The 25,886-nt window shown below is 37.9% G+C and overlaps 1 protein-coding gene across 5 annotated transcripts in view; it reads right to left on the bottom strand.

Moving 5' to 3' along the window:
* DIAPH3 (diaphanous related formin 3) overlaps window positions 1-25,886 on the bottom strand; it is a 486,464-nt gene that overhangs the window by 185,344 nt on the left and 275,234 nt on the right. For all 5 annotated transcript variants that reach the window (XR_010409980.1, XM_064586024.1, XM_064586023.1 and 2 more), the window contains 2 exons: window positions 23,383-23,512; window positions 5,232-5,355 (listed from right to left, as the gene is read on the bottom strand). Coding sequence is in view for 4 of the 5 variants with exons in the window: in XM_064586024.1 (XP_064442094.1) it covers window positions 5,232-5,355; window positions 23,383-23,512 (254 nt within the window). In the remaining variant the exon portion in view is untranslated. The remainder of the gene's footprint in view (window positions 1-5,231; window positions 5,356-23,382; window positions 23,513-25,886) is intronic.

The following is a 25,886-nucleotide window of genomic DNA, read 5'->3' as shown; positions in this document are numbered from 1 at the left end:
AACACCCTAAGTATACTACTTTAGGGGGTGTTTCTAATTGTACGGTCCTAAAGCTACTCCTTTTCTTCCCCCTCACTGCATGGTAAGGCTTTGCATTTTAATAACAGGCACTTCACAAATATTAGCAATTTTATCCTAATACCTGGGAATATGCCCATTCTCAAGAATCAATTTGGTTGGGGCGCCTGGGTGGCTCAGTTGGTTAAGCAACTTTGCCTTCAGCTCAGGTCATGATCCCAGGGCCCTGGGATCGAGCCCCATATCAGGCTCCCTGCTCAGTGGGTTGCTTGCTTCTCCTTCTCCCACTGCTGCTTCTCCCCCTGCCCACCCCCCGGCTTGTGCACGCTTTTTCTCAAATAAATAAAATATTTTAAAAAAAGAATCAATTTGGTCAACAGGTTGAAATAAAACTAAGTATTATCCAATAACACTTCTTAAGATTTTCAGGGAGTAATCACAAGTTAATAAAATATTAGAAATATCCTGAGCACTTTTTTTTTTGAAGACAGAGCAAGAGAGGAAAGCACATGGGAGGTGGGGGCGAGGGAGGGAGGGAGATTTTTTTTTTTTTTTGAAGATTTATTTATTTATTTGAGGGGGGCGTGCAGGGGCAGAGGGAGAGGGACAGAGAAACTCAAGCAGACTCCCCACTGAGTGTGGTGCCCGATGCAGGGCTCCATCTCATGACCCTGAGATCAGGCCTGAGCTGAAAGCAAGAGTCAGGTGCTTAACTGACTACTCCACCCAGGTGCCCCAAGAAAGAGAATCTTAAGCAGGCTCCACACCAAGCACAGAGCCCAACACAGGACTCAATCTGACAAGAGATCAGATCATGACCTGAGCCAAAATCAAGAGTCAGTCGCTTAACTGACTGAGCCACCCAGGTGCCCGCCTGAACATTCTTAATAAAAATACTACAATTCTATATAAACTAAAAAGATGTGATAGGAAAGAAAACCAAGAGCCAAAACCATGGAAATGACATGGTCTTGTTTTAACAGCTAGAAAGCTTTCTAAGTTAATTTTCTTATCATTGTTATCTATGAAACAATTTGCTCCCAAAGGAATGAAGTGGAGCTTTGAATAACTGGAATTATCCACAAGAATGGTAAAATTGTGATTGAACAGAAACAATTTTGGAAATAGTCAAATTAATTTTCAGTTTAAAATGATTGTCTGATAGGACAGAATAAATGGTTAGATTAATGAGGCACTCTACATCATTACTGATGGGCTATTCTCTCATTAAGAGATGGTGAAACCACCCAGCACAAATACATTTCACATTCAGTCTCATGTCCTGCCCTGATTATTGTGCTTCCCCCAACAAGGATATCTAGTACTTCCCTTAACACATCTTATAAGGACCAGCTTCAATCCGTCCTCTATGTCTAATACCTTTTATAGATCTTCTTAAGTACTCAGGATCCAGCTAGCCAGGCAGCCAGCCAGCCATTCGGTAAGTATTCACTAAGCTCCACTGCATTCCACTCTTCTGGGCAATAGAGAAAACACTAGTTAACGAGGTAGGCAGAGTCCCTGCTTTCATGAAACATACATTCTGGAGAGTGGGGCAGAGAAAAGAAGTAAATGCATGAGAGAGAGAGAAAAGTATGATGATGAAAATAAAAGTGTGTGATATTATACAGACTGAGAGAGGCTAGTTTACGATGGGTTGTTGGGGAAGCTGTGGCTAAGGTGACATTGCCTGGAACAACTAGAGTGTAACTATAAAAGAGCTGTGAGCACCAAGTGCTGCACCTGTAGCACAGTGAGACCTCAGGGAAGGAAAAGTTCATTACCAACTTGGATGAGGAGAAGGATATTTTAATCCGAGTTCTAACACTTTGTTAAGAATGTAAATGGAAGATGAGGAAGGGAAGGGGAGGGAAGGGGAGGGGAGGGAAGAGAGGAATTGAAGAGAAAAATCTGCTACTACAAATCACCCAATTACCCAAACTCCCGCTCTTGCAAATGGACACATATTATACATATTATGTTTCACAGATCCCATTCGTCTATTTTACTTTCTAACCACTGTTCAATTAAATAGAAATGTACTGAATTCCTTTATCCAAAAGATGCTGTGTTTTACGCAGTGTGGAATACAGATATAAGCCCTAAGTCTTTCAAGGAATTAACTGGAATAGTTTTAGCATCTACATAATAATTTCAGAAGTGCCTAACACATTGTTACATACGAGAACAAGAAAAAAAAGTATGAAAATAAAGTAGGATTGCAGTGAAGAAATTTAAAGACTATAACATGGGAAAAAGCCAAGTGATTGTAACGTAAGTTGTGACAAATACAAAAATATATAAATGTCTGGCAAAATGATTTTATTCTAAGAAACTCAGGAGATGGAGTAGGAAAAGAAAAGGTAAATCCTGGGCAAGAAGAACTTCAAGGGCAATGCTCTAGGATCTATTTGTTATTTTCCTTAAAATTCTAGTATTCTAGAATCTAAAGTTCAAAAAAAACGAACAGGCACTACATGACACAAGTCCTGGCATTTTCCTAATTTTCTCATGTATAAGAGCTAAATGTGGATACTTCACATGTAATAGTTTACATGTAACTATGCTGATGGACCTGCCTCAAATTTGTGTCCCACATTTTTCAAGCAAATATTTACAGTGGAAATAGTCAACTCCAATTATATTTCTGTCCCAGGCTTAGCAACTGGAAAGTAACATAATTACTACTAAAAAGTCAATGTGAATATATGAAATAATTGTACATGCTATTTTAACGGATGTACTAAATTCATATTTTTATACTCAGTAGTATATGTAAATAAAAAGCATGCACTGGAAGAATTACAATATACTATAATTGAATGCTAATAGTGAAATTTCATATAACAAAATTCTATCATTATAATTTAAAACAATTCAATTAACGGATTAAGTTACTAAATCATGACTGTTTAAATATCTACTTGTAAAAATGTATCCCTAACAAGTTAGATAATACACATGTTCTTCCAGAATTGGCTGATGAACCAAACAATTTGACATGTGTTTCAACTAATGAGCACCAAAACTTAAAACATAAAGTTTGAGCGTTAATAACCCAAACTTCAGTTAAATACATTTTTATTCATTGTGTGTTTTAGTTTCCGAATTCTTTCATTTTCTAAGATCTGATAAGAAGCTCACAATTTGCCATTTTAATAAGATCTATATAAATCCATTTAATATTCAAAATGTGACTTGTTGTCAGTCCTAATTAAAGTAAACAAAGCTCTGCAATGAATGAATTTAATTACTTCGAAACTAGTATGTCTAACCAAGATGAAAAGCAAACGAGTACAATCTAATCTCAGCAAAGAATATTTATGATTATAAGCTTTGTCGATAGCAAAGTGCACCAACTGTTCATATATCTGACTTCCAAGAGATACATGAATGCTAATCAGTTCATTAGAGGCTTCTAGGTTGTGATATTTAGTGACAGAGGATGTAGTAGCCTTCTTGTCCATGGAGTATAATTGTACTCAGAATGAAAAATTGTTTCCAACAAAGCATCATCCTTCCTGTTTCTGATTTCCTGCTGGTTGCTTTTTATGAGCTGCATACCTTTCAAGAAGCCGACATCATTCAGCTTCTTGTTTCATATGAATACAAGTATGGATAGGTCCTGGGATCGTCTGCTGAGCAGGATTCTACCACCTTCACGCCAAGCTCAGGAATTTATCTTAGGTTATAGGTTCCAGAAACCTGAGCCTCCTAATTAGTACACTCACAGTGTATTACCAGAAACTGTATGCAAGCAAACCCTTTTCTAAAATGCAGTCTCTCTATAGGGAACAATGAAAGTACTTCAATTAACGGTGCTTAATGATTGAAATAAACTGTCACATGTGAATATTTTAACATGATAAAATGATTGAGGGGGAAAAAAAACTAAGGATAATGAAGCTAATGTAACTCAGCAATAACAAATTTAGTTTTAAAAAGCATACTTTGCCAAATGAGAAGGTGCTGCGAAAGTATTCTTTGGATAGGTAAATACAGATTTCACCTTTAGTTTAAAAACAAAACAACAAAAAATACCAAACAAACCTTCTCAAATGTAGTGATAATGGTGCCCTACCTAATAAAAGAAGAAACTGAAGGGGTAGGGAAGATATGAAAGGAAACACATTAGCCTGAATTGATTGTTGCTGGAGTGCATTTTTATGGTATTTCCCAAAAGAGACAATGAAGAAAGTTAAAAATTGAACTAATTCACAATTAAGCTGAAAGCATATACAATAAACTCTATGACAAACCAAATAATAATTTTGTGATTTGCTAAATCTCAGGGGAGCAGATATGGAAAGAGGAAAAATAGTTACTTTATTTCAATTATCTCAGTTTAAAATATTAGGAGTGTCTATTTATAAGAGTTCATTGGAAGTGGGTTATCCTTTCATATAAAATTCTGAGGTCCATATGGGATTTTAATAATGCATAGTAGTAATACTTTATTATAACACAAAAGATATCAGTCTCTAATCTCACACAATGGTTTGCAACACAACTCAACATTCATTTCAGGAAATTAAAAAAAAATTTATTACTTCAATTACTCATTAGAGATTAAACCACAAAGTTAGTGAAGCCAAAGATAATCGAATTCAAAAGAAAGCTTAAATTAAGCAGGACACAAGTCTCATTGACACACACACACACACACACACACAGATTTTATTTTGGGTTTGGAGAAGACCTATACAAGTAGTGATCATGACAAATTCCATTTTGATTTTGGAATCAGGCAGTATTTCTAAAGGAAATATTAAAGTTTCTGGAACATAATTTTTTATACCAACCCTTGAAATTAAGCTGACTAGTCATACCAGTTTATAAAATCTTTGTTTCCTTCCTGAAACATTTCAAAAGTATCTAAATCACATCATGATTCAAACTTCCTCAAACTGAGTTTTCACATCCTTTCAATTAACCATGAACATCAGAAGGAAACAGGGCAAATGGAAGGGAAAAGATGAGAGAAAATATCCAAATAGATATTAAAAAAAAAAAAGAATTGAAAGCAGAATACATTTCTGTATTGTTCATGATAGGTAAACACAGTGATAGATTTCCCCACAAGAAGGCAAAAGTTAAGCTGCTCTTTGGCACTACAGAATAACCACTGGTTATGCAAATAAACCTACAACATTAAATAAATTACAACTCTAGTTGACTAGTGACGTAAGTTATTTAGAGATCAGAAGGATATGGACATCTTTGTCACAAACTTATCATGCAAGTCCTCAGGAGGGGGAAAGGTTTCCAAATCTTTCTCAAGCTGTTGAAGCTGCCTTCCCATCTGCTTCAAGTTCTTTTCCAGCGTTTCTACAGAGACTAAAAGAAAGTATATTAAATGCCTTGAAAGGACAAAATTATAATATATAAAAGGTAAAACATTCTAGGAACATTTGTGCAAAACCTTACAATAATAAAGTAAAATTCTACTGAAGATAAATTTCACTAATTTTTTTTAAACCTTTAGATTTTCAAATGCAAAACTAAAGGAAATTTCATATTTTAAAAAAACATAAGATGAAATTAGGAAATGCTCACATGAACAAACCACATTTATTTTTTTTTTAATTTTTTTTTAATTTTTTTTTTTATTTATTTGACAGAGAGAGAGACAGCGAGAGCAGGAACACAAGCAGGGGGAGTGGGAGAGGGAGAAGCAGGCTTCCTGCCGAGCAGGGAGCCCGATGTGGGACTCGATCCCAGGACCCTGGGATCATGACCTGAGCCGAAGGCAGACGCTTAACGACTGAGCCACCCAGGTGCCCAAACAAACCACATTTAATAGTTTTGTTTAAAATTAGAGCCCTTGACCTCTACACTACAAGATAATCAGTCTATTCAGAAAAAGAGGAGCAAATAGAGACTCTTAAACATTAAACCCCTTTTAACATCATTTTAACATTTTTCAAAATCATGATCTCTCAAGAGGAACCATGAGTATGTGGAAAAGGCAGGGAAAAGAGTGTTCTATTGTCCAAGCTAATCTATAACAGGAATGAAAAGGTATCAGAAGCTACTTAAGCAATATGTGGAACAAATGTCACATTTTCTTTACTGGTACCCTGAGCACAATCTGTGTTTATTATCTAATAACAGTTTCCCTTCCTTCACGGGGAGTTTCTCTCACAATGCACATGAAGGAACAAATGGTAGAGAGGGCACTAAGGCCCTATCAGAATGTACTGGTCACCCAGCAGGACGTTGAAGAATCACTTCCTAAAATCTATGCATAATTTTAGATGACATCAAGGAAAAAAAATTAACAATATATAAAGATATAGTGACCCAAACCAAATTTGGGGTTCAGATGAATTTTGGCTAAAACTTTTTTTCTTTTACTTCCCACTACTGAGAACTATATGAAATAATGTTTAAAAATGCATATACTAATTCTAAGTACACTACCACGTTTAGGCTTCCAATTAATCCTGAGGAATGGATACAAGTCAGGTTTCAACTGTAAGAGTGGGAATACCTTTGAAAGCAACCTAATGGCCCAATAAAATGGGACTGAGTTAAATATATATATATATATATATATATATATATATATATTTACAGTCTTGGTTCAATAAAATGGAATAGAAGGGAAGCATGAAAAACAATGTTGCGTAAGAACATGGAGTTTTGTTTTTTAAACTAGCTGTATACAAAATAACATTTGCTATTCTAACATAAATAGCTGTTAATAAAACCTTAACATATTTTGTTGTAAAATCAATTAGCAGGCTAATTTTCAGATACAATTTTTTTTTTTTTTTTGAGAGAGAGCGTGCATGCACACATGCATGAGCAGAGGGCAGGGGGAAGAGCAGAGAAGCAGACTCCCTGCTGAGCAGGGAGCCTAATCTCAGGACTCCCGAGACCATGACCTGAGACGAAATCAAGAGTCAGATGCTTAGCTGACTGAGCCACCCAGGCGCCAATGTTCAACGAGGCCAACGAATGAACTTTTCAGAGAGCCGCATATAGTAGTTGTCAGCGCCCAGAGTGATGATATTTTAACCTCCGGCTCCCACTGTAGTGAAGCCATTCTGAAGTTATATTAGGTGCATATTTTATCATTAATTTTGTGCTACTCATGTTTTCCCTGTCAGCCTTACATTTAAGACAATAACACACACAAAAAGAGTACATAAAATATTTCTATCAGCATTTAGTGCATTAATTATTTCAATTTACTTAACTCAAGTGCCCAAATCTCGCTGTACTTTGCTCATGACGGTAACACATGGTTCCTATGCTATGCTCTTTCAGTTTTAAGTCTGTTTGTCAATTATTCACAACCAAGACATCTATTTAATTAGGCCTGGGGTGTTTCATTTACTCTTCTCATTTCCAATTTTTTTGTTTGTTTCTTTCAAAGTTCTCTATCTGCACTACAAGAGATTCCCTTTGCTCTCCTAGTCTATTTGATCTCGTGTCTAATATTTCATTAGCATTTCCTCTATCATTTAAGAAATCTTACAGGTGGTTCACTTTTATACTTCCTGAAACTGTGAAACTTCTCATTAAATAAATACAAGTTCAAAAACACATAAAATCATTTTGAGTGAATATGTGCTCAGAAGAGTTTATAAGCTGTACAGCCACTTTATGCTGTAAATCAGGTTCAAAACAAGCCTATTAGGATAATATTAGTGAAAGTCGTAATGGTAGCAGTAGGGATAACAGTAGCAGTGGCTAGAATGTACCAAGTATCCTGAGGTCCTGTCTTCAGCATCTTCCATTAATATTTTCAAAGATTTATTTATTTATGAGAGAGAGAGAGAGAGAGAAATGCAGAGGCAGAGGGAGAAGTAGACTCCCCTGCTGAGCAGGGAGCCCAACGTAGGGCTCGATCCCAGGACCCTGGGATCATGACCTGAACCGAAGGCCAACGCTTAACCGACTGAGCCACCCAGGCGCCCTGGATCTTCCATTAATTTTTAAAATCCTCACAAGATAATCATGAAATAGATATTGCTATTATCCCATTTTACAGATAACAAAAGTAGAGTTGAGTAAAAGTTAAACTAAAAGTAGTGAGGTCAGAATTCGACCTCAGGCAATTAAATTCCAGACTTAATTTTTAACTGTTTTGCTCTACAGAATACATTTTACTTTTACAACTGCTACCTATCTATAACAGTGTTTAAGTACATAGATGTGGCTTTCACACAATGACTGTCTTTTTGTATAATCTTGCCTCGTCCAACTGTAAGTAATCCACATATGGCCAGACTCAGGGGACTAGATGTAAGCATTCTGGACGGATGGCTGGATGACAGATAGACATGCTACCTTATTTTTTAAATGAAACTTAATGTGTTAATACACCGTGGAACAAAACCACATGCTTAAAATACTGTTAGTCCACTAATCCAATTTATTATACATACACATCATATTTGGGAAATATCTACAGAAAGGACAAATAAAAGTTCAAGGGACTCCAATGTAACAAAAAGCACAAGGCAAATACTGGGAAGGAACACAGTTGGATTTTTTTTTTTTCTGACACCCAATACAACGTTCCGATACCTATCAATTCTCCGATTCGCGGACACCAATTGGGTAGTCTTCCACTTCAATTCTGACACTAAGTACCTGGAGTTAATGCAGAGCCCATGGAGTTTAAGGCCTCAGCCCCACGAGACTCACTTCAGAAGACAATCACAAGACCCAGGGACCACCCATAACCCACACTTTTGACTAACTGGTTACAGAGTCAGGGGTTTCCATGCCCCTCCCCCCACTTATTTTCCATCATTTAATGTTTTCCAGAACTCAGGAAAGCACTATACCTGCTATTACAGTTTTATTATAAAGGATGCAATTCAGGAACAGCCAAAGGGAAGCTATGCATACAACAAAGAATGGGGGTGGGGAGATGGTAAAGAGTTCCCATGGCTTCTATGAATATACCCCAGCCTCCTCAGCCTCATTGTTTCAGAGTTCTTCCTGAAGCTTCATGACACAGCATGACATCAAATCAGCCGTCACTGGTGACTCAACTCTATCTCCAGCCCCTTTCCCCTCTCCCTGGAGGTCAGAGGGTAGGCTGATAATTCTAACCCTCTAATCACATGCTTGTTGCCTCTGGTGACCAGACTCCCATCTGGGAGCTATCTAGGTTCCTCCTCCCCCCACCCCCACCTGCCTGAGTCATCTCATTAGCATACAAAACACATTTTTATCACTTAAGAAATTCTAGAGGTTTTAGGAGCTCTATACCAGGAAACTGGAAAATGACCAAATACATATTTCTAATATACCACACGGATATACAGAAGTACATGTCTGGAGAGAAGGCAGAACTCCAGTACCTGTGAGGAGGTGTAAAAATAAATAAATAAATAAATTTTTGATTCATGAGTTGTGTTGCTCAGAAGGGTTTAACAACCTTGGCCGCCCCCAGAAGAGCCAGCTGCTCGTCACTGAACACAGAGCCATCCCCGTGAGTGATGGGCACTTCCCAGGGCGATGAGAGAAAGGCTTAAGAAAGAAGCCTGTATGAAGTGATCCTGTGAGCCTTTTCCAATTCTTTGTTACCCAATGGGTCAGAAACTATATTCTACTAACATTGTGATTTGAAGTAATTTCTCACTGGCTTAATTTCCACATCAGTGAAATGGGAAGAATCCTACCTCTTATTTTTACCTCTTAGGCATTTCATAAAAGATCAAATGCTGTAACATAGGAGAAGGAATTTTTTTAAAGACAGTGCACGATGCACTGTTATTCTTAGCTCTCTATAAGAAATGAAGAGCTTAAAGGCTGAAAGAAGTAATAGCGGACTCAAAGAAAAAGTAAAAAGCATCATCATCATCATCATCAGGCCAGGAACAGTGTTGTAGAAGTCAGTCTAAAAAGAAAAGTTGCTAATTTCAAGAACAAAATATTAGGACTGTTTGGGGCATATTCAAACATTTAACACTGATGTGATAAAAAGTAAGCAAGTGGTCTCTAAAAATGCTTCTTGAAGCTACTCTACAGATGGAAACCCCACTAAGCCATTATTTATGCTTCATCAGCAGTCTCTGGTTACATTATTTGTACATTTAAGTGTAAGTGACCAACTTTCACTGGTTTTTAACTAAAGACCACAGCACACTTGGAAGAGAGAAAGAAGGATGTGAGCAAACTGTAGGCTAATAATGCTTGGGCCATCCAATGGGTAAAACTAAAGAATATATAAGAATTTCTTTGGTGTCTTTCTTTTTCAGCAATTCTACTTCCACAGAGAAATCCTTTAAACATCTTCAAATATAATTTTAACCACACTGTTTGTGTCAAGTTCTTTGAGGTCAGTGATTATATATATTTTTTCATATTAGAAATCCCAACTACAGCAGAGTTTTAAATTGTACATCCTCAAAGAAGTGTTAATTTACTGGTGTCCCTGTATGTGACCTGTGTATGAATTTTATCTTTCAACACTGTCACAGTCCTCGACTAAGAAATTAATCTTATTTTTGTATTCCTTTCCATTATTTGGAAGTAACAAAACACAGCCATCATCAAACAGAGTTGACTAGATTATTTTAAGGGCAATTTCCACTTTTTCATTTTACTCGGTTAATATTCATTCAAATGGGATGTCTCTCAGTCACCTCAAATATCACGTGTGCCACTGCCCATCTGCAATCTCCACACCCAGGCAGAACCAGGAATTGTGTTTCCTGTGGTAGAAACCTGCTAGTCTTTACCCTTCCCTCTCCTGCAACCCTCAGATCCAATCGTGACATCACTGGCATTTCATTTGGCAAACAGTTCTTAATTTCTTGCTCATGGGAGCACCATTCAAGTGATCGGGATCTTTATCTCTTCTCTGATCTCCGGTCTCCTTTTTTTCTTCAGTGCCTTCTCCACACTGCACTTAGGAGTTTCCAGACAAACACCAATTTAAAGACGGCTTCAAGCTAGCCAGTAAACTGCTTTCATGACAACATCTGAGCTCCACCCACAAGCTGGCTTGACTATCTCATGTTCTGCTATGCTTTACTCTCAGAGCAACATCCTGCTTGTAGTTTCCCTCCCCCAAACCCCTCTTCATCCACTCTGTGGGTACTGACCCTGGAAAAAGTATGTCTATTTGCCTTGTCCACTGTTCCTCGATCATTCCCACTCATACCTAAAATAACAAGAGTCAAAAACTCTAGCTAGTCCCCCTAGTGAGGTGTCCTCCCCACCCATCATACCAGGTAATTATCTCTATCTTTGCAATTACTACACTCCATTACTTTTATCTTTGTGTGTGCCTTCCTCTCCCAAATGACTACGAATCCTTGAGGGAAGATACCGTATTTATTTTTGTATCTTCAGTTACATAACACACTGCAGACACTCAAATATTTGCTGAAGGAATGGATTTTGGATTTAGCTTTAATCTCGTGAGGTTAATAGAATAAATATCTCAAACCTTAAAATCCAACACACAGATTTGTCTTCAAGTGCCTTGTCATTATGATAATTATGCATTAGAGGTGTTAAGTATAAAAGTTAAAAGTCACAACCATAAATATTTAAGTTTAAAGTAATCATGAATATAGGCTTTCTGTAATGCGATGGCCTCCACCATTTACTAAGATTCCAAGAAAGGAGAGTAGAAATTACACACATTTAAGTAATTTTTACAATTAAATAACAATCCTCTATGAATATCTCCTGGAGATGCTGGTTATTATTTTATAACAAGCATCCTTAGAAGTGTCACATTCATTCTTACCTATCATGATACATTCCAGGGAAAATGATTTCTTTAAAGAAGGCTTACACAACTTATTACCATAAAAATTCAAACATTCAACCTAAATGAACCTTCCTGTGCTCACAAACACAGTCGTTTTGTGAGGGCAACACACTAGGCTAGAGCATTCAGGCTCCCAAGCAAATAAAGGTATTTTATAAAATTCTAAGAATATTTTATAAATGCGAGTTAAAAAAACAATAAGTTGGATGGACAAGATGGACAAAAACTCAGCAGCATTTTAAAAACCTCCACATTAAGTAGGCCTCTAACAAAATCTAAGTTCTGGAATAGCATTATGAAACCCATGATTATTTTGAAAAGGTATAAAACTGAAGCAAGAGGACAGAAAAGCACAAACTCAAAATAAATCGCAGCTCGGTATGCACCAGGCAAAGGTAAATCGAAAGAAGCAGTGGGAAACGAGTAGCCAGTTATCCTCACCAAGCACTGGCCTTCCTCTGCTCAGCTTCCCTTCCATCCCATTGTTCTGATTCTTAATGGGACCTGTTATAATAAATTGTCCTAACTTGCATTCCCTAATTTACTGTACTATGTACAATGAGAGTTTTGTGGTTATTTTATTTTTTTAACATCATGCTGCAAGAGAATGGCCTATGTCTGCTCTGGGAGCTGGAAGGAGGTAAGGTGGAAGGCAAGCAGAGGTGAGGCTGAATGGCCCAGTGGAAGGCTCCCTCACGTCAGTTCTGCTGAACCCTCCTCCTGCCCCACTCTCTGCTCCGGGGGAGAGAAGCAGCCTTGTCCTCCACAACCATGAAGAGAATGTTAAAGGTCAGTCAGCGTTTTAGACACCAGTAGTAGTGGTACAAACAAATCTCTTTCATAAACCATGTTTACCTATAAGAATTTGAGAATTCCTTCTTGCAAATAAGATGTTCAAGAACACGGTAAATATGACACAAAAGAGGTCCGTCATAGAGACGTCTGTCACAGTATTCAAGACGTTCCCTCAGGATAATGGTTTTGTGTGCCTGTGTATGGGAGGGAGATGGTGCCACTTTTACTGTGTCCTATGGTAAATATGAAGTATAGATTGGATGCTGTGCAAATTATAAGACAAACTTTCACATAGGACTACGGGAGACCACACAGCCTAGCATGTCCTAGACTGCGTATCTCTAGACCTGAAAAATTGTAAATTTTTTTTCCGGCCTGTATCCTCCCCCTAAACGCCAACTGCCTATTAAACATCTTCCCTTAGTATTTCACAGGCTTCTTAAACTCACATTTCCAAATTGGGACTCATCTTCCTCCTTGAACCTGCTTCTACATCTCAGTGAACAATTGGTGTGGTGACTCCTCTTTCTCTCATACCCAACACACCCACTCATAAAGTCCTGTTGGTTCTACCTTCAAAATCGAAATACTTCCCACCGCTGTTGCTACCTCCTTCTCGTCCCAGCCAACATGCTTTCCTCTCTGGATGATTATTACAGCCTCTGAGTGGCTTCACTGCTTCTGCCATTGTTCTGGATTTTTCCCCAGGACAGCAGCCAAAGCAATCCTTTGAAAATACAAGTCAGATGCCACTCTTCTGGCCTGAAAACTTTCTAATGGCTCCCCATCTCAGAGTAAAGTCAAAATCTGTCTAATGATGAATCCTGTCCTGTAGAATCTGTGACCTTTCTGACCTCATCTCCTCGCATATCTTCCCTCTGTTCCAGTCTCACTTGCCTATCTTGGGACTTCTACACGGCTCTGCTCTCTGCCTAAAGGGCTTCTCTCAGACACCCAAATTGCTCTGCCTCCTCCTCCCACCTCCTTCACATCTTTTCACAAAGGCCACCTTCTCTATGGGGCCTTCTCTGATCACTCAACCTTAACTGTGGGAAAAACAAAACAAAACTCTGCCCCGGAATGCCAGAACTAACCATCTGACATACTGTACATGGACTTCCTCCTTTGGCAGATGTTCCATAAAATGTGAACTTCAAGAGAGCAGATACTTTTCTTTTGTGCTCATGGCTCTATCCAGGCTTCCAAATTTTGCCTGGACAGAAGGAGGCACTCGTGAGATGGCTCGTAAAATAATGAATGAGTCCATCTAATTTAGGCCACTGTTTCATTTTTTCACTGTCAAAGTCAGGTCTGATCCTTACTGATGCAAGTGCCTAGCACCTTGTTTGCTACACAGTGAAAATTCAATAAACTTTTTGGGAAGATTTCTTTCCTTATGGGGTCAAAACATACCCAAAACTATTAATGAGCACTAGTACTTTTTTTCTTAAAATTCACAGTTTGACAGACAACTGCTGAGAAACTGTCCTAACAGTGACAGTAGTTTCACTGCTGATCAATTTTAAATCTATACTTGAAGATGACCTTTTCTGAGGGGAGGGGGGAAGATTATCCAGAACATATTTTCTTTAGGTTTTTCTATGCAGGCAAATAAATATCTTTTTCGACATTCCTATCACTTGTATCATTTATCTTAAGTGTTCATTCGTATTTCCTATTTTCATATGGAAATGGAAAACATTTCCAAGTAACTAATTCCTTAATAATTCCGGGCTGGTAAATTTGTTTTTTTAAATAACATGCAAACATTTCCAGAAAAAAATAAGCTCCAAGTTGTTGAAGAGTGGTTGGACCCTAGCTACTTTTTACAGCTTAATAGAAGACCTCTTTCAAAAGAAATCTTTTTATCAAAGTTCAAAACAGGAAATAAAAATAGTGACTCAGGCTGAAGCAGAGGAAGGAAAATAGAACTCACTTTCCAAATTCCATTTCCCTATGCTAGTAGGCTCAACCAGTGAAAATGCATTGTGTTGTGCATTTAAGATTGTGCAATTTCCTATATGTATATCATTCTTTAATTTTTAGAAAAGTAAATAAATTTTTCAGCAACATCGATCTATGAAATCCTAAAGTTTGCATAAGTTTCAGGCAAGACACAGTTGGGACCTGTTCAAATAACTATTGAGAATACATGTTAAAATTACATAATCATATTATTCACAGAGACTCATGTTTATCTGCATCATTAATGATAGAATAGGCAGATGTGTGTCAATAAAAAATAATCAAAAAAAAACAGCTAAATTACAGAAAATATAGAGAATATTTACAAAGTCCTTATGGTGTGCTATTCAATCTTTATAGCTATTTGCATGTATTAACCTATAACTTCATAACAAACCTCTGAATTAAGTACAACTATTATCCCCATTTTACAGGTAAGAACACTGAGTCCCAGTGGGGCTAAGGAACTCATCCAAGGTTATATACCTCTAGCAATGGACAGAGCTGGGGTTTGAACCCCAGCTGTCTAACTTCAGAGTCTGTGACTGTAACAACAGCTTCCTCCATAATGCAACGTCTCCATAATCTAAATGGGGATCACATTTTTTTATTTTGCCCACTGAAATTATTTATTGGAGTTATTGTAATTGTCACTACTTATTAATAAGAATTCCTTACATTCAGAGGCATATGATGAATTTGTTTTAATTGCTTTACCATTTGCATGTGATGATGAAAGAAAAGGGTATTTCATAAGTTCATCAACAATAACCCTAAACACCAAAACATTTCACAACATAATGCTAACTGCCGTCCATATACATGTCTATCTGTGTAACTGCGCTTCACCATTTCATGACACTCAGAGAATGGTGCTACTTCCATGCAGTTCTGGGAGTGAGGACAAGGATGAGTACAGGGAGTTGAATAGTATCCCTCCCACCCCCCCAGATCCATGGCCACAAAGCACTTCAGCATGTGGCTTATTCGGCAATAGGATCTTCGCACAGGGAATCAGTTGAGGATCTTGAGATGAAATCGCCCTGGATTTAGGGTGGCTTTAAATCAAATGACTCGTGTCTTTACAAAGAGAGGCAAGAGCCAGAGACACGGAGGAGAAGAGAGCGCCAAGGGTTGCTGGCAGCCACCAGAAGCTAAGAGAGAGGCTCGGGATGGCTCCTCCCTGACAGGCTTCAGAAGGAACCCATCCTACCAACACCTGGATTTCAGACGTCTGTATTCCTGAATGATTCGAGCATAAATTCATATGCCTCTGCTGTTTAAATGAGCCTAGCGTGTGCTCATTGCTACGGCAGCCCTACGAAGCCCCTGCGACTATTATTTCAGGACCCTGCCAGCCTCCCAGAGCCTGGTTTCCGGGCAGCAGCTGACAGTTTCACCTGCGGCACTGGAGCCACCCCACGGCTCTGCACCCAACTGGCCACATGGGTGAGCAGTGACATTCAGCAGACTGCCGTGACGGAGCACGTTCCATCCACTGCCTAGGCGTCCTCAGACTGCACAGATTTGTTACGGTAAGCTATCCTTCAGAAGGCTCTCATTCCGAAATTCCTTTCATCCACCTTGCTTATAATTTCCCACTTCCTGATGCAGCACTGAGCAGCCGTAAATACTGCTTTGCGGCCAGCCAGCCAGGAGAGCTTGGAGACCTTGCTTGTCACTGTTGCTCCTGTCCTGTGACTTGATGTCCTGTGACTTGATGTGAGCTACGGCTCATAGGTGACACTGAGAGAACTGTTCCAGTAGCTATTTCAAATGTGTAGCGGGCCCCAAATCTGAACACTGTAAGCTGTTAGTTTCTTGAAAAGATTAATGCTGTACTGATGCCACTTTCAGTCTGCTAACCTCCAAAAAGATATAGAGGTCTTCCTGATGTGTTTTTCTTCTTCATCATCATCGATCAGCCCCAGCAGCAGCCGATTCAGGAAATGTTCTCAGCTCAGTATCTCAAAAAGCAATCTTTCGCTGGACGTGTAGTTCCTCCATGCCTAGTGTTCTTCCACATCAGTCTACAGAATCCTCAATCTTTCGAGGGACTTTGGCCATGGTCTTTCTACATTCCATTATGCTGCTTTTCAAAATAGTTTATATTTGCACAGAGCAACAGCGCAATACAAACTTACATGCAAGTCTCCGATATAAACTTTTGATGCCAACTCTATCTAGATAATCCCTGGACATTAACTGGGAGAATTTAAATAGAATGCCACTCATCAGACAACTTGCACCTTGTGGCCCCTTACCAGCACACTGAGCTCACAGTACACTACATATATTTTTCATATATCTTGTAATTACCTTGTGAATGACCCAGTTATATTTCATCCTACCTTTTTATGTTAAAAGTGTTCACTTGAACAGAAAATTTTTACAAATACTGCCCTTTTAATACTATATGCAAACCTATATGTGAATTACATTTTAAAAATAAATTTATCTTTTATTATACTGGGCTGGTAGTGACATTAAAATTATTCTACAATTCCTAAGAATACTTATTAGATCAGTACAGATTATCCAATTAGATCACTGAGACCTAACTACACAGAAGTCATAAAGTAGCTTCCCAGACATAACTTGTTACTCTACCATCTAGCTGCAGAATCATGTTACACAGGTAAGAGATAGCAAATGTTTTCACTATTTCTACAGGATAATGCAAAAAGAAGTACAACCATCCATCCACACCTCCCTTTCAGAAAAGAGTCAACAGATAATTCAAAGTGTTACTAGTCTTTATTGGCTACTTGCTTATAATAAAATTACAACTATTAAAGTAGCAAAACAGAGGTAGGTGGCAAAGAAATATACAGAGGGATGCAGTGACTAAAAGAAAAGACCGAACAAAAACTTAATATACCAGCGTAAACAAATGTATTCTAGAATAAAATCTAGGAGATACCATAGATCTAACCCTGAAATTAAATGTGAATATTCATGAATATATTTATTTAGATTGCCTCAATTATTTCCTTATTATATGTAGCATTTATGTCGTGTCTATTCAAAAAAGGAATTGAGGGGCGCCTGGGTGGCTCGGTCGTTAAGTGTCTGCCTTCGGCTCAGGTCATGGTCCCAGGGTCCTGAGATCGAGCCCCATATTGGGTTCCCTGCTCCGCGGGAAGCCTGCTTCTCCTCTCCCACTCCCCCTGCTTGTGTTCCCTCTCTCGCTGTGTCTCTGTCAAATAAATAAACTCTAAAAAAAAAAGGAATTGAGACATACTTGTAATTACATAAAATCATGTGATAATTCACGGTTTGTACAAGAACCTTTGATATCCCGAAATTGCTTACTAGTGAACACCTAACACAGCAGGTCTACGACTGTTTCTTTAAGTGATCTGATCAAGTAAAACATCATTCCGCAAATGCTACTCTATTCTACAGCCAAAAAGCTGTAAGCAAGAAAAGTGCCTTAAGTTATTCTATTAGTGTGCTAGGGCCGCATCACAAATGCCACGGGCTGGGTGGCTTAAACAACAGAAACTTCATTCCTCACAGTTCTGGAGTCTAAGATCAAGGTGTCAGTAGATTTAGTTTCTTTTGAAGCAAGAAGACGGCCTTGGCTTGCAGATGGCTGCCTTCTCGTTGTGTCCTCACATCGTCGGTCTGTGTGCATGCAAACCCCTGGTGTCTATCTGTCCAAATATCCTCCTCTTATAAGGAGACAATTCACACTGGATTAGGGCCTACTCTAAGAGCCTCATTTTACATAATCACCTCTTTAAACACCTATCTCCACATTCAATCACAATTTGAGATACTAAGGATTAAGGCTTCCACATATGAAGGGCTTGGACACAGGGGGACAGAATTCAGCTCCTACCAGTGCCCTTTATTGACAATTGAATTAAAACGATACCCTACATGGTTGTCGTCTCTAAATTATTTTATTATAAATGCCCCCCCACCGTGTTCTTTCAAATGATTTCACTATATTGGCAGAAATGTACACAAATGAGTATTTTCATGAAACTCTAATATCTTACAGTTGATTTGAAATACCAGATGAATTATCTCACAAAATCGTGAAGCCCCAACCTATGACCTCCCTAACATAATGTTATTTATGTTAAGTCTGTTGCACAATGAATATTTTTATGTATTTACAGTACACACTTAATGTCTAAAATGCAATTGAATTAATAACTAATCCTGAACATTCAAAATATATACATCAAACTAATAAATTTTAATTGGCATTTTTAGAAGTGTATAGTATAAGAAGGTTAATGGGAGCCTTTGAAAATGCTTTCTGCTTGTTAGAGCAGATGAATTTGAAATTTCAAACACTATACATTTCCAGGTGGCAGCCACCTGGAAATGAAGTGTTCTAAGTGCTCACAGTAGGTGAATAAAAGATAAACATTTGGTATTTAGTAAACCATTTATCATAAAATGTTGGAAAGTCACAAGGCACTGGAATTGGAGATGTATCTGAGTAGACAAATATCTGGGTCAGACCAAGGAGTTACTAACTAAAAGCAAACAAACAGTCTTAAAAGCAGAGATGTCAATAAAATGGAGGACAAATATCAAATGTAAGATATCAAAGAAAATGCTCCCAAAAGCTGAACATGTGGAAATGGGGACACCTGGGTGGCTCATTCGGTTAAGTGTCTGCCTTCGGCTCAGGTCATGATCCCAAGGTCTTGGGATCGAGTCCCGCATCAGCCTCCCTGCTCAGGGGGGAGTCCGCTTCTCCCTCTCCCCCTACTCCTATTCTTTCTCTCACTCTCTCGTGTGTGCACTCTCTCTCCCTCAAATAAATAAAATCTTTAAAACATTTTTAAAAAATTTAAAAAATAAACATGTGGAAATGGAAAAAAGTGAACAACATTAGAAATGCGGAATCAGGGCGCCTGGGTGGCTCAGTTGGTTAAGTGACTGCCTTCGGCTCAGGTCGTGATCCTGGAGTCCCGGGATCGAGTCCCACATCGGGCTCCCTGCTCGGCGGGGAATCTGCTTCTCCCTCTGACCCTCCCCCCTCTCATGTGCTCTCTCTCTCTCACTCTCTCTCTCAAATAAATAAATAAAATCTTTAAAAAAAAAAAAAAAAGAAATGCGGAATCATTAAATGCACTCTGACAATACCCTGAAGGCAGCCCATTCTCTAGAAGTGAATTCCATCTCCAGCAGTTCCAGGAATAGTCTCTACTCTAGACTCTGAGTGCTTAGATAGTGGTCGAAGATTTTCTGGAAAAACATATGAATTTATCCTTAAGGAAAGAGTAGAGCACACTGAAACTCCCTGGAACAACCAGGAAAAAAGCACTAGAGGGAAGGTGACATTTACTATAAGTTGCTTGATGAAGGAGGGAATGAGGCAACATTCTAGGCCACTTCCCATAGACTAAACTTAGAATCTACCACACGACTCGCAGCTGACGTGCTGAAGGCTGTGAAGAGACAAGGCGAATGAGAAGAGGAAAATCAAAAGAAAGGGTGTTAGGAAGGATTTTCTCAAGTAAATAAAACTTGGGAAGGAGCGGTTACGGGTGTAGGAATTAAGAGCCGCATTTTATGGCACGCTGTGATCTATGCGCGTGGTGTGGCCGAAGATGGCAAGTTCGCTGTTGGATACACAAGTGTGGAGCTTAGAAGGGAAGACTGGGGTGCAAATTTGTAAGTCATTAGCGGAATGATGGTATGTAAGCCCTTGGAAACTGAAGAGATCACCTAAGGAGTTATGGGAAGAAAGGAAAAGAAGGGCTCTGTATTAGGCTAATAACACTGGCTGCAACAAAGCTGCATCGAAGGAGAGGAGGAAGTAAAGGATCCTGAGAATGTAAGAGGAGCCAGTTAGGACAGGAGCCAGATGCCAGTGCAGTCATCTGGGTTGCCACCAAGACACAGAAACTAAACCTTGGACCAGCAGCAAGACAAGGGCACAGTTTCTGACACTGAGTAATCACACAACACCTGCTTATCAAATGAAGAAGTGAGTTACAGACTGGACTTGCATGGCATTTCTAGAATTTAGACTATCTAGGGAAGAAGAGAAATATATGGCAGAGATCCAAGAACCCTAAAAGAGACAGGGCTGAACAAGGTGACATTATAAACTTACCTTGGTTTTACTTTAATACACTCCCCAAACCCCCACAGTTTTGTCATATTTTCTGCTCATTAATAAAAAACCATTCCAAGTTAATAATGAAGCTGGTTATTGTGAAATAATCAATAAAACTTTCACAGATTAGAGTCCATTAACTTCAAATGTGTAGACAAGAGAACAATGTATTCAACCCTTCAAAGACCGGAAAAAAAAAAAAAAAGAAAGAAATATTGCAATGGTATATAGAAATACAATAATGACCCAAAATATTTTCACTGAAATACAACAGAAAAGCTGTAAGCCACTATCTCTTGGAAAAGCAGCAGCCCTAATGAAGTAGATTTTTGAAAATTGTCATACGGGTAAGCTCATTAGTTGCGATGAAAGATCCCCCTGCTGATCCATGAGGACTTAATGGCCAGGATTTTGTTATGTCTCAAAAACAAAGGTGCTTTTTAATTCATATGATAGCTCACCGAGGAGACTTCAAATATGGAAACTTTTAAATGATGATATATAATATAAAAGCACTGAAATTTTCCAAAGCAAACATAGACTTCATCCAAAACTATTACATTCATTCCGCTAAAATCTCGTTCATTATTAATAATAGGGTAATAAAATCACATGAAGAAATTATGCTCGACAATCACCTACACTATATAAAAATATCTATATCCATCTATACCCGTGTATATCTATCTATATATCTATCTATATCTATATTTATATATATATATATAATATATATATCTCGATGATGGCTTTTTTGTTTCAAATATTTAGTTGGCTGCTTCCAGTGAAACACATTCATGCTATCTGCAGATCTATACACATATGCATGCCTCTGCTCTAATAGATGGAAATGAAAAACCTCCAAGGCCCTAGAATGCCCTGGTAGAAACATTAAAAAAGAAAACAAACAGAAGTATCTAATTACCAAGCTACAACTCTTCAAGCCCTTATCAAAGTTAGTTTTCAAAAGCAAAATAATACTTATACAGAATTTTAAGTACAATCAAGTAAGTCAAAATAGATAAATGATATTTTAAAAACTTAATTTAGAGCACCACTGCTGGAAAATAAATTCTATACTAAAATGTACATCTGAAAGAGAAGTATGTTCCAGCTCACTGTTCAATTTTAGAACCAGGAGGAAAGGATGGTGAAGCGGTCAGGAATGCAAACTGTTATTATCATAAAATGCTTGCACGGATTTAATTCTTCCCAAAGACCTAATGTTGATATAAGCTATAGCTCTACTCAGCTATCTTTTCTCCAGAAAAAGAACTCTCTCTATATTTCACGGCATTATGCACAACTTTTTCATCTACTATTCTTTTACTTATCATGCTTACCATTCATCACTTTCAATTCTCTTCTGGCCTGTTTACTTAATTTTTATTTCAAAATTTCCAAAATCTCATTTTAGGGAAGTTACCTTCCCTGAATTAATGAATCAATCACTTAAAAGCATTTTGAATATCACTGAGTTATTTTTAATATTTTTTTTTCCTCCATGTACTTTTGCCCTATCTCATTGTTTAATATAAGAGAATAATTATTTTCCCTTCTTAAATTCCATTAAAACACTTACACCCATATGTATATATATATATATACATATGGTCATTATCTTCTTATACCAAGGACATTCTTAGGTAGCACAAGGACAAAGTAAGTAATTCCAACATCATTACAACATTAGCATGCAGGAGCAAAAAGTGAAGTAAAAAGCTTATTTTTGGTCTTAAAAATCCAGACTAATTTCTAACTCTCCTCCACCCCCCACCACCTCAACAGGCTGTATGAGATATGTACTTCGAAGAAACATACATCTCAGGAAAAACTGTCAAAGAACATCTCATCCAATCACATTACCACTCTGCAGATAGAGTGTTACAAGAAGAAGTTTTACAGAAGAAACAAAGGGAGTAGAAAATGACAAAGGTGACTTTTTTTTAAGAAGGAATATTCACTAAAATGGAGGGGGGTGAAGTTATTCTTAAGTTGACAAATTCCAATTTTAGGAAGACAATAAACAACAAACAACACAAAAATAGTCTGACATTTCTAATGACCAGTTTTCAACACAATGACAATACAGGTATCTTGCCATTTGGAATGAGTTGTCTTCCAAGAAGTATGTATGCATATATTCATAGAAATGCGTATTCATAAATTGGTGGTTGAAGCAAGTAAAATTTTTTCATAGAATAGGCTATATAAATAAAAACTGGATTCTTCAAGTGGTCAAAATCTGCACTTAAATCATATTATAACCAACTATTAATAACAGGTCCTATCCTATCCTGACCCTTTGCAACCTGAGCTAAACCCAGTGGGGACAGAAGTAGGTGAGACATCCGGGCATTAGAAAGGACTGAAGGGAATTTCTGGCAGTTTGGCCTCTACTAAGACAAAGAATGCAGTCTCTACCTTCAGTGTGGGTAGAGACAGATTTAGAACTTAGGCCAACTGGGGACACTGATTACTGGGGCTTGGCCCAGACACAATGATTATCCCCAAGTGAAGGACACTGACTCAAGTGAGGGTTACCATGGCTACAGTGGAGGCAGCTGAGCAGCAGAGGGTGGGGCTGGGCAGGTATTCATAAGGCTTAACTACATAACTACATATTTTTTATATTTTTATAAACATATTTAAAACACTGTGGCAAAGTAGCAAGTTTGTTCAAATAAAAGGCATTTTCTGTCTTGACGTACTAAATGAAGACTCAGAGCAGTGAAATGTTTTCTATAAAAGCACAAACCTTTACTGGCTTTGTCTAAATGTTCCAAATCATCCACAAAATTCAGGATATCAGGGTACTTCTCTTCACATACTTCCACCAGAAAATGAAGTAGTGTTGTTTTCTGATCTGCTGATTTTGTGTCCTTTAGCTAGATAGGAGAGGGAGAAAAAAAACAGTAAAAAATATTTTGGTAATCTGCCTACTTACCTAATGTCAATACTGTATTTTGTAGGTAAGAAGTAAATGAATTGTAAAATTAGTTCATTCTATTTTTGAATTGCAAATGTTTAAGTACTTGAAAAGCTATTCTTTAAGTATTGTTGTTTGAAGTCATTAACATTTGTTGAAAAGTATAAGCTTAATCCAATCTATTATGCAACATTTTATGGGAAAAAATACATGATAAACACTTAGGAGAAGAGAATAACCTGAAAGTCTATATAATAATAGTACTTAAAACAATCCCAGGCATCTGTTCCTTTTTTAAAATTTTTTTTTTTAATTTGGCACATATTTATGGAATGCCTACTAGGTGATGTAGGAGTCAGAGATGCAGTAATAAATAAGACACAGAATTGTTCCTCAAGAAGCTGTTTAGTGGGGGGAAATACACACACACACACACACGTACATTTACCATGGTGTGACAAACAGAATAAAAATAATAACAAAGTAAGCCTCAGAGCACAGGACATCTGGAACACTGGTAGACAGGAAGTTGTATGGATTAGGGAAGGGAAGAATATTCAAAAGTGCCATACCATGAGCAGATGGAGCAATACTTGAAAAAGGCCACACTTGAGGAAGAAAACACCACATTTGAGGAGTCTGAGTGACTCAGAAAAAGAAGTGTTGAGGAGGACAATAGATAGAGTAGACAGATAAAAAGCTGGGAAGACAGGAAAAGACCAGAAAACAGGAGGAAAGGTATGCCATGGATCCCTCAGAATTGGGAGTTTTTAAACTGGGTAAGAGATGATGAGACTGACAGTTTAGAAAGCTCCCTCTAGCACTGTGTGGATAAAAGGCAAAAAGCAAGCAGGGAAAGAACTTAAAAACCTGAAACAACAATCCAGGCAGGAAAAGACAAGGGCCTGACAGAGGGGCCATGGAGACCCAGGTGGTACCATTAATTGAAGTAAACGGAAAGACAGAGAAACAGATTTGGGTGGGGTGCGGAGCGCAGAGAGACTGGTTTCACTTTTGAATGAGTTTGAAGCTTTTAAGTAACATCCAAGTAAAAATGCCCACAAAGGATGTAGATTGATACAGGCGTAGAAAAATGTTTCTCGATCTTTTTCTTTCATTATTGCTGACCAAAGAGCATTTTTAGGTATTTTTTTTCCTAATCATGTGCACCCATGAAATTTTAAAATCATAGGTATCCTGTATATCTGTTCATGTGCTGTATGTGTATCTATGCTTTGTACATAAAAACAGCAAGATATTTTTGCTTCCCAAGAACCAATTTTCTAGCCCCTGGGGAGTGGATAAACTGTTGAGCATACCTGGCTAGAACTCAGAGGAGTATAACGGTCTAGGCCCACCAGATTGTGAGCCTTTAGCCCCCAAAGCTCAACAGTTGATCAAACGAACCCAAACAAGTACATAGAATGTATATTTTATATACAAATATATGTCCTAGTTGTAATCCCAGTTCACAAGTTATTTTTTGCATGCTAAAAGCAGTTAGAATCTCTCAGTCTGTTTTCACATATATTGAGAATGTTCATCTGATTTATTAAGCTACCTTTCGATCCATAATTTCCTTCACACTATCATCTTTAATGGATAAGGCCAGAGTAAAAGTTGCAAACTTTCATAAATGTAATAATTTTCTGTTATAATAGAAATTATTAGAATAGAAAATTTCTATTAATAGAAATAATATATAACCAAGACGTAGCATAAAAGCTGTCTTTTGGTTTTGTTTTTATTTTTTAAAGCACCCTAATAGTGAACTCTTCTATCCCCTCTACCCCCGTGACAGCAATGACTGCCTGGGGAATAGCATCCCCTCGGTGGGCTCTCATCTCCCGACTGCCACTAATTACATCTACACCATGCTCCTTTCTTGTGAAACTAGATATGCAGCCTGTATGGAATGTTGATTAGCACAAGCACCATCGACCTCTAGAATTTGTAAAGCCTGGAAGGAGCTTTCCAGACTATATATGATGAAACTAAATAGTCAGCAACTGCTAGGATTAATAGATCAAGAAATCTCTATGATCTAACAACAACCAACTGGATCAATCTTGGTCTTTATTCATGAGCAACAAAAATTCAGAATTAGAATTCTGGAATATAATATAGTTTATAGCATCTATCAGTTTAGTCCACGTTAAGTATACAAGTCAAACAAAGATTCAAGTTATTCAGAGACCATCACAAAGCTAGACAGTAATTCATGGAGGAGGGTGTTGGGCTGGCTGTACTACTGAAAACATTGCCTGGTTAGCAAGTAGAGTATTGACAACAACCTAATATTAAAAAGTAGATCTACTGAATAGTAAATGGAA

The sequence above is a fragment of the Mirounga angustirostris genome, unplaced genomic scaffold (assembly GCF_029215605.1).
Source record: "Mirounga angustirostris isolate CCGP_5_RB_7025 unplaced genomic scaffold, mMirAng1.0.hap1 SCAF_3, whole genome shotgun sequence".
NCBI lineage: Eukaryota > Metazoa > Chordata > Mammalia > Carnivora > Phocidae > Mirounga > Mirounga angustirostris.
This window is presented reverse-complemented; position numbering and strand designations above follow the sequence as displayed.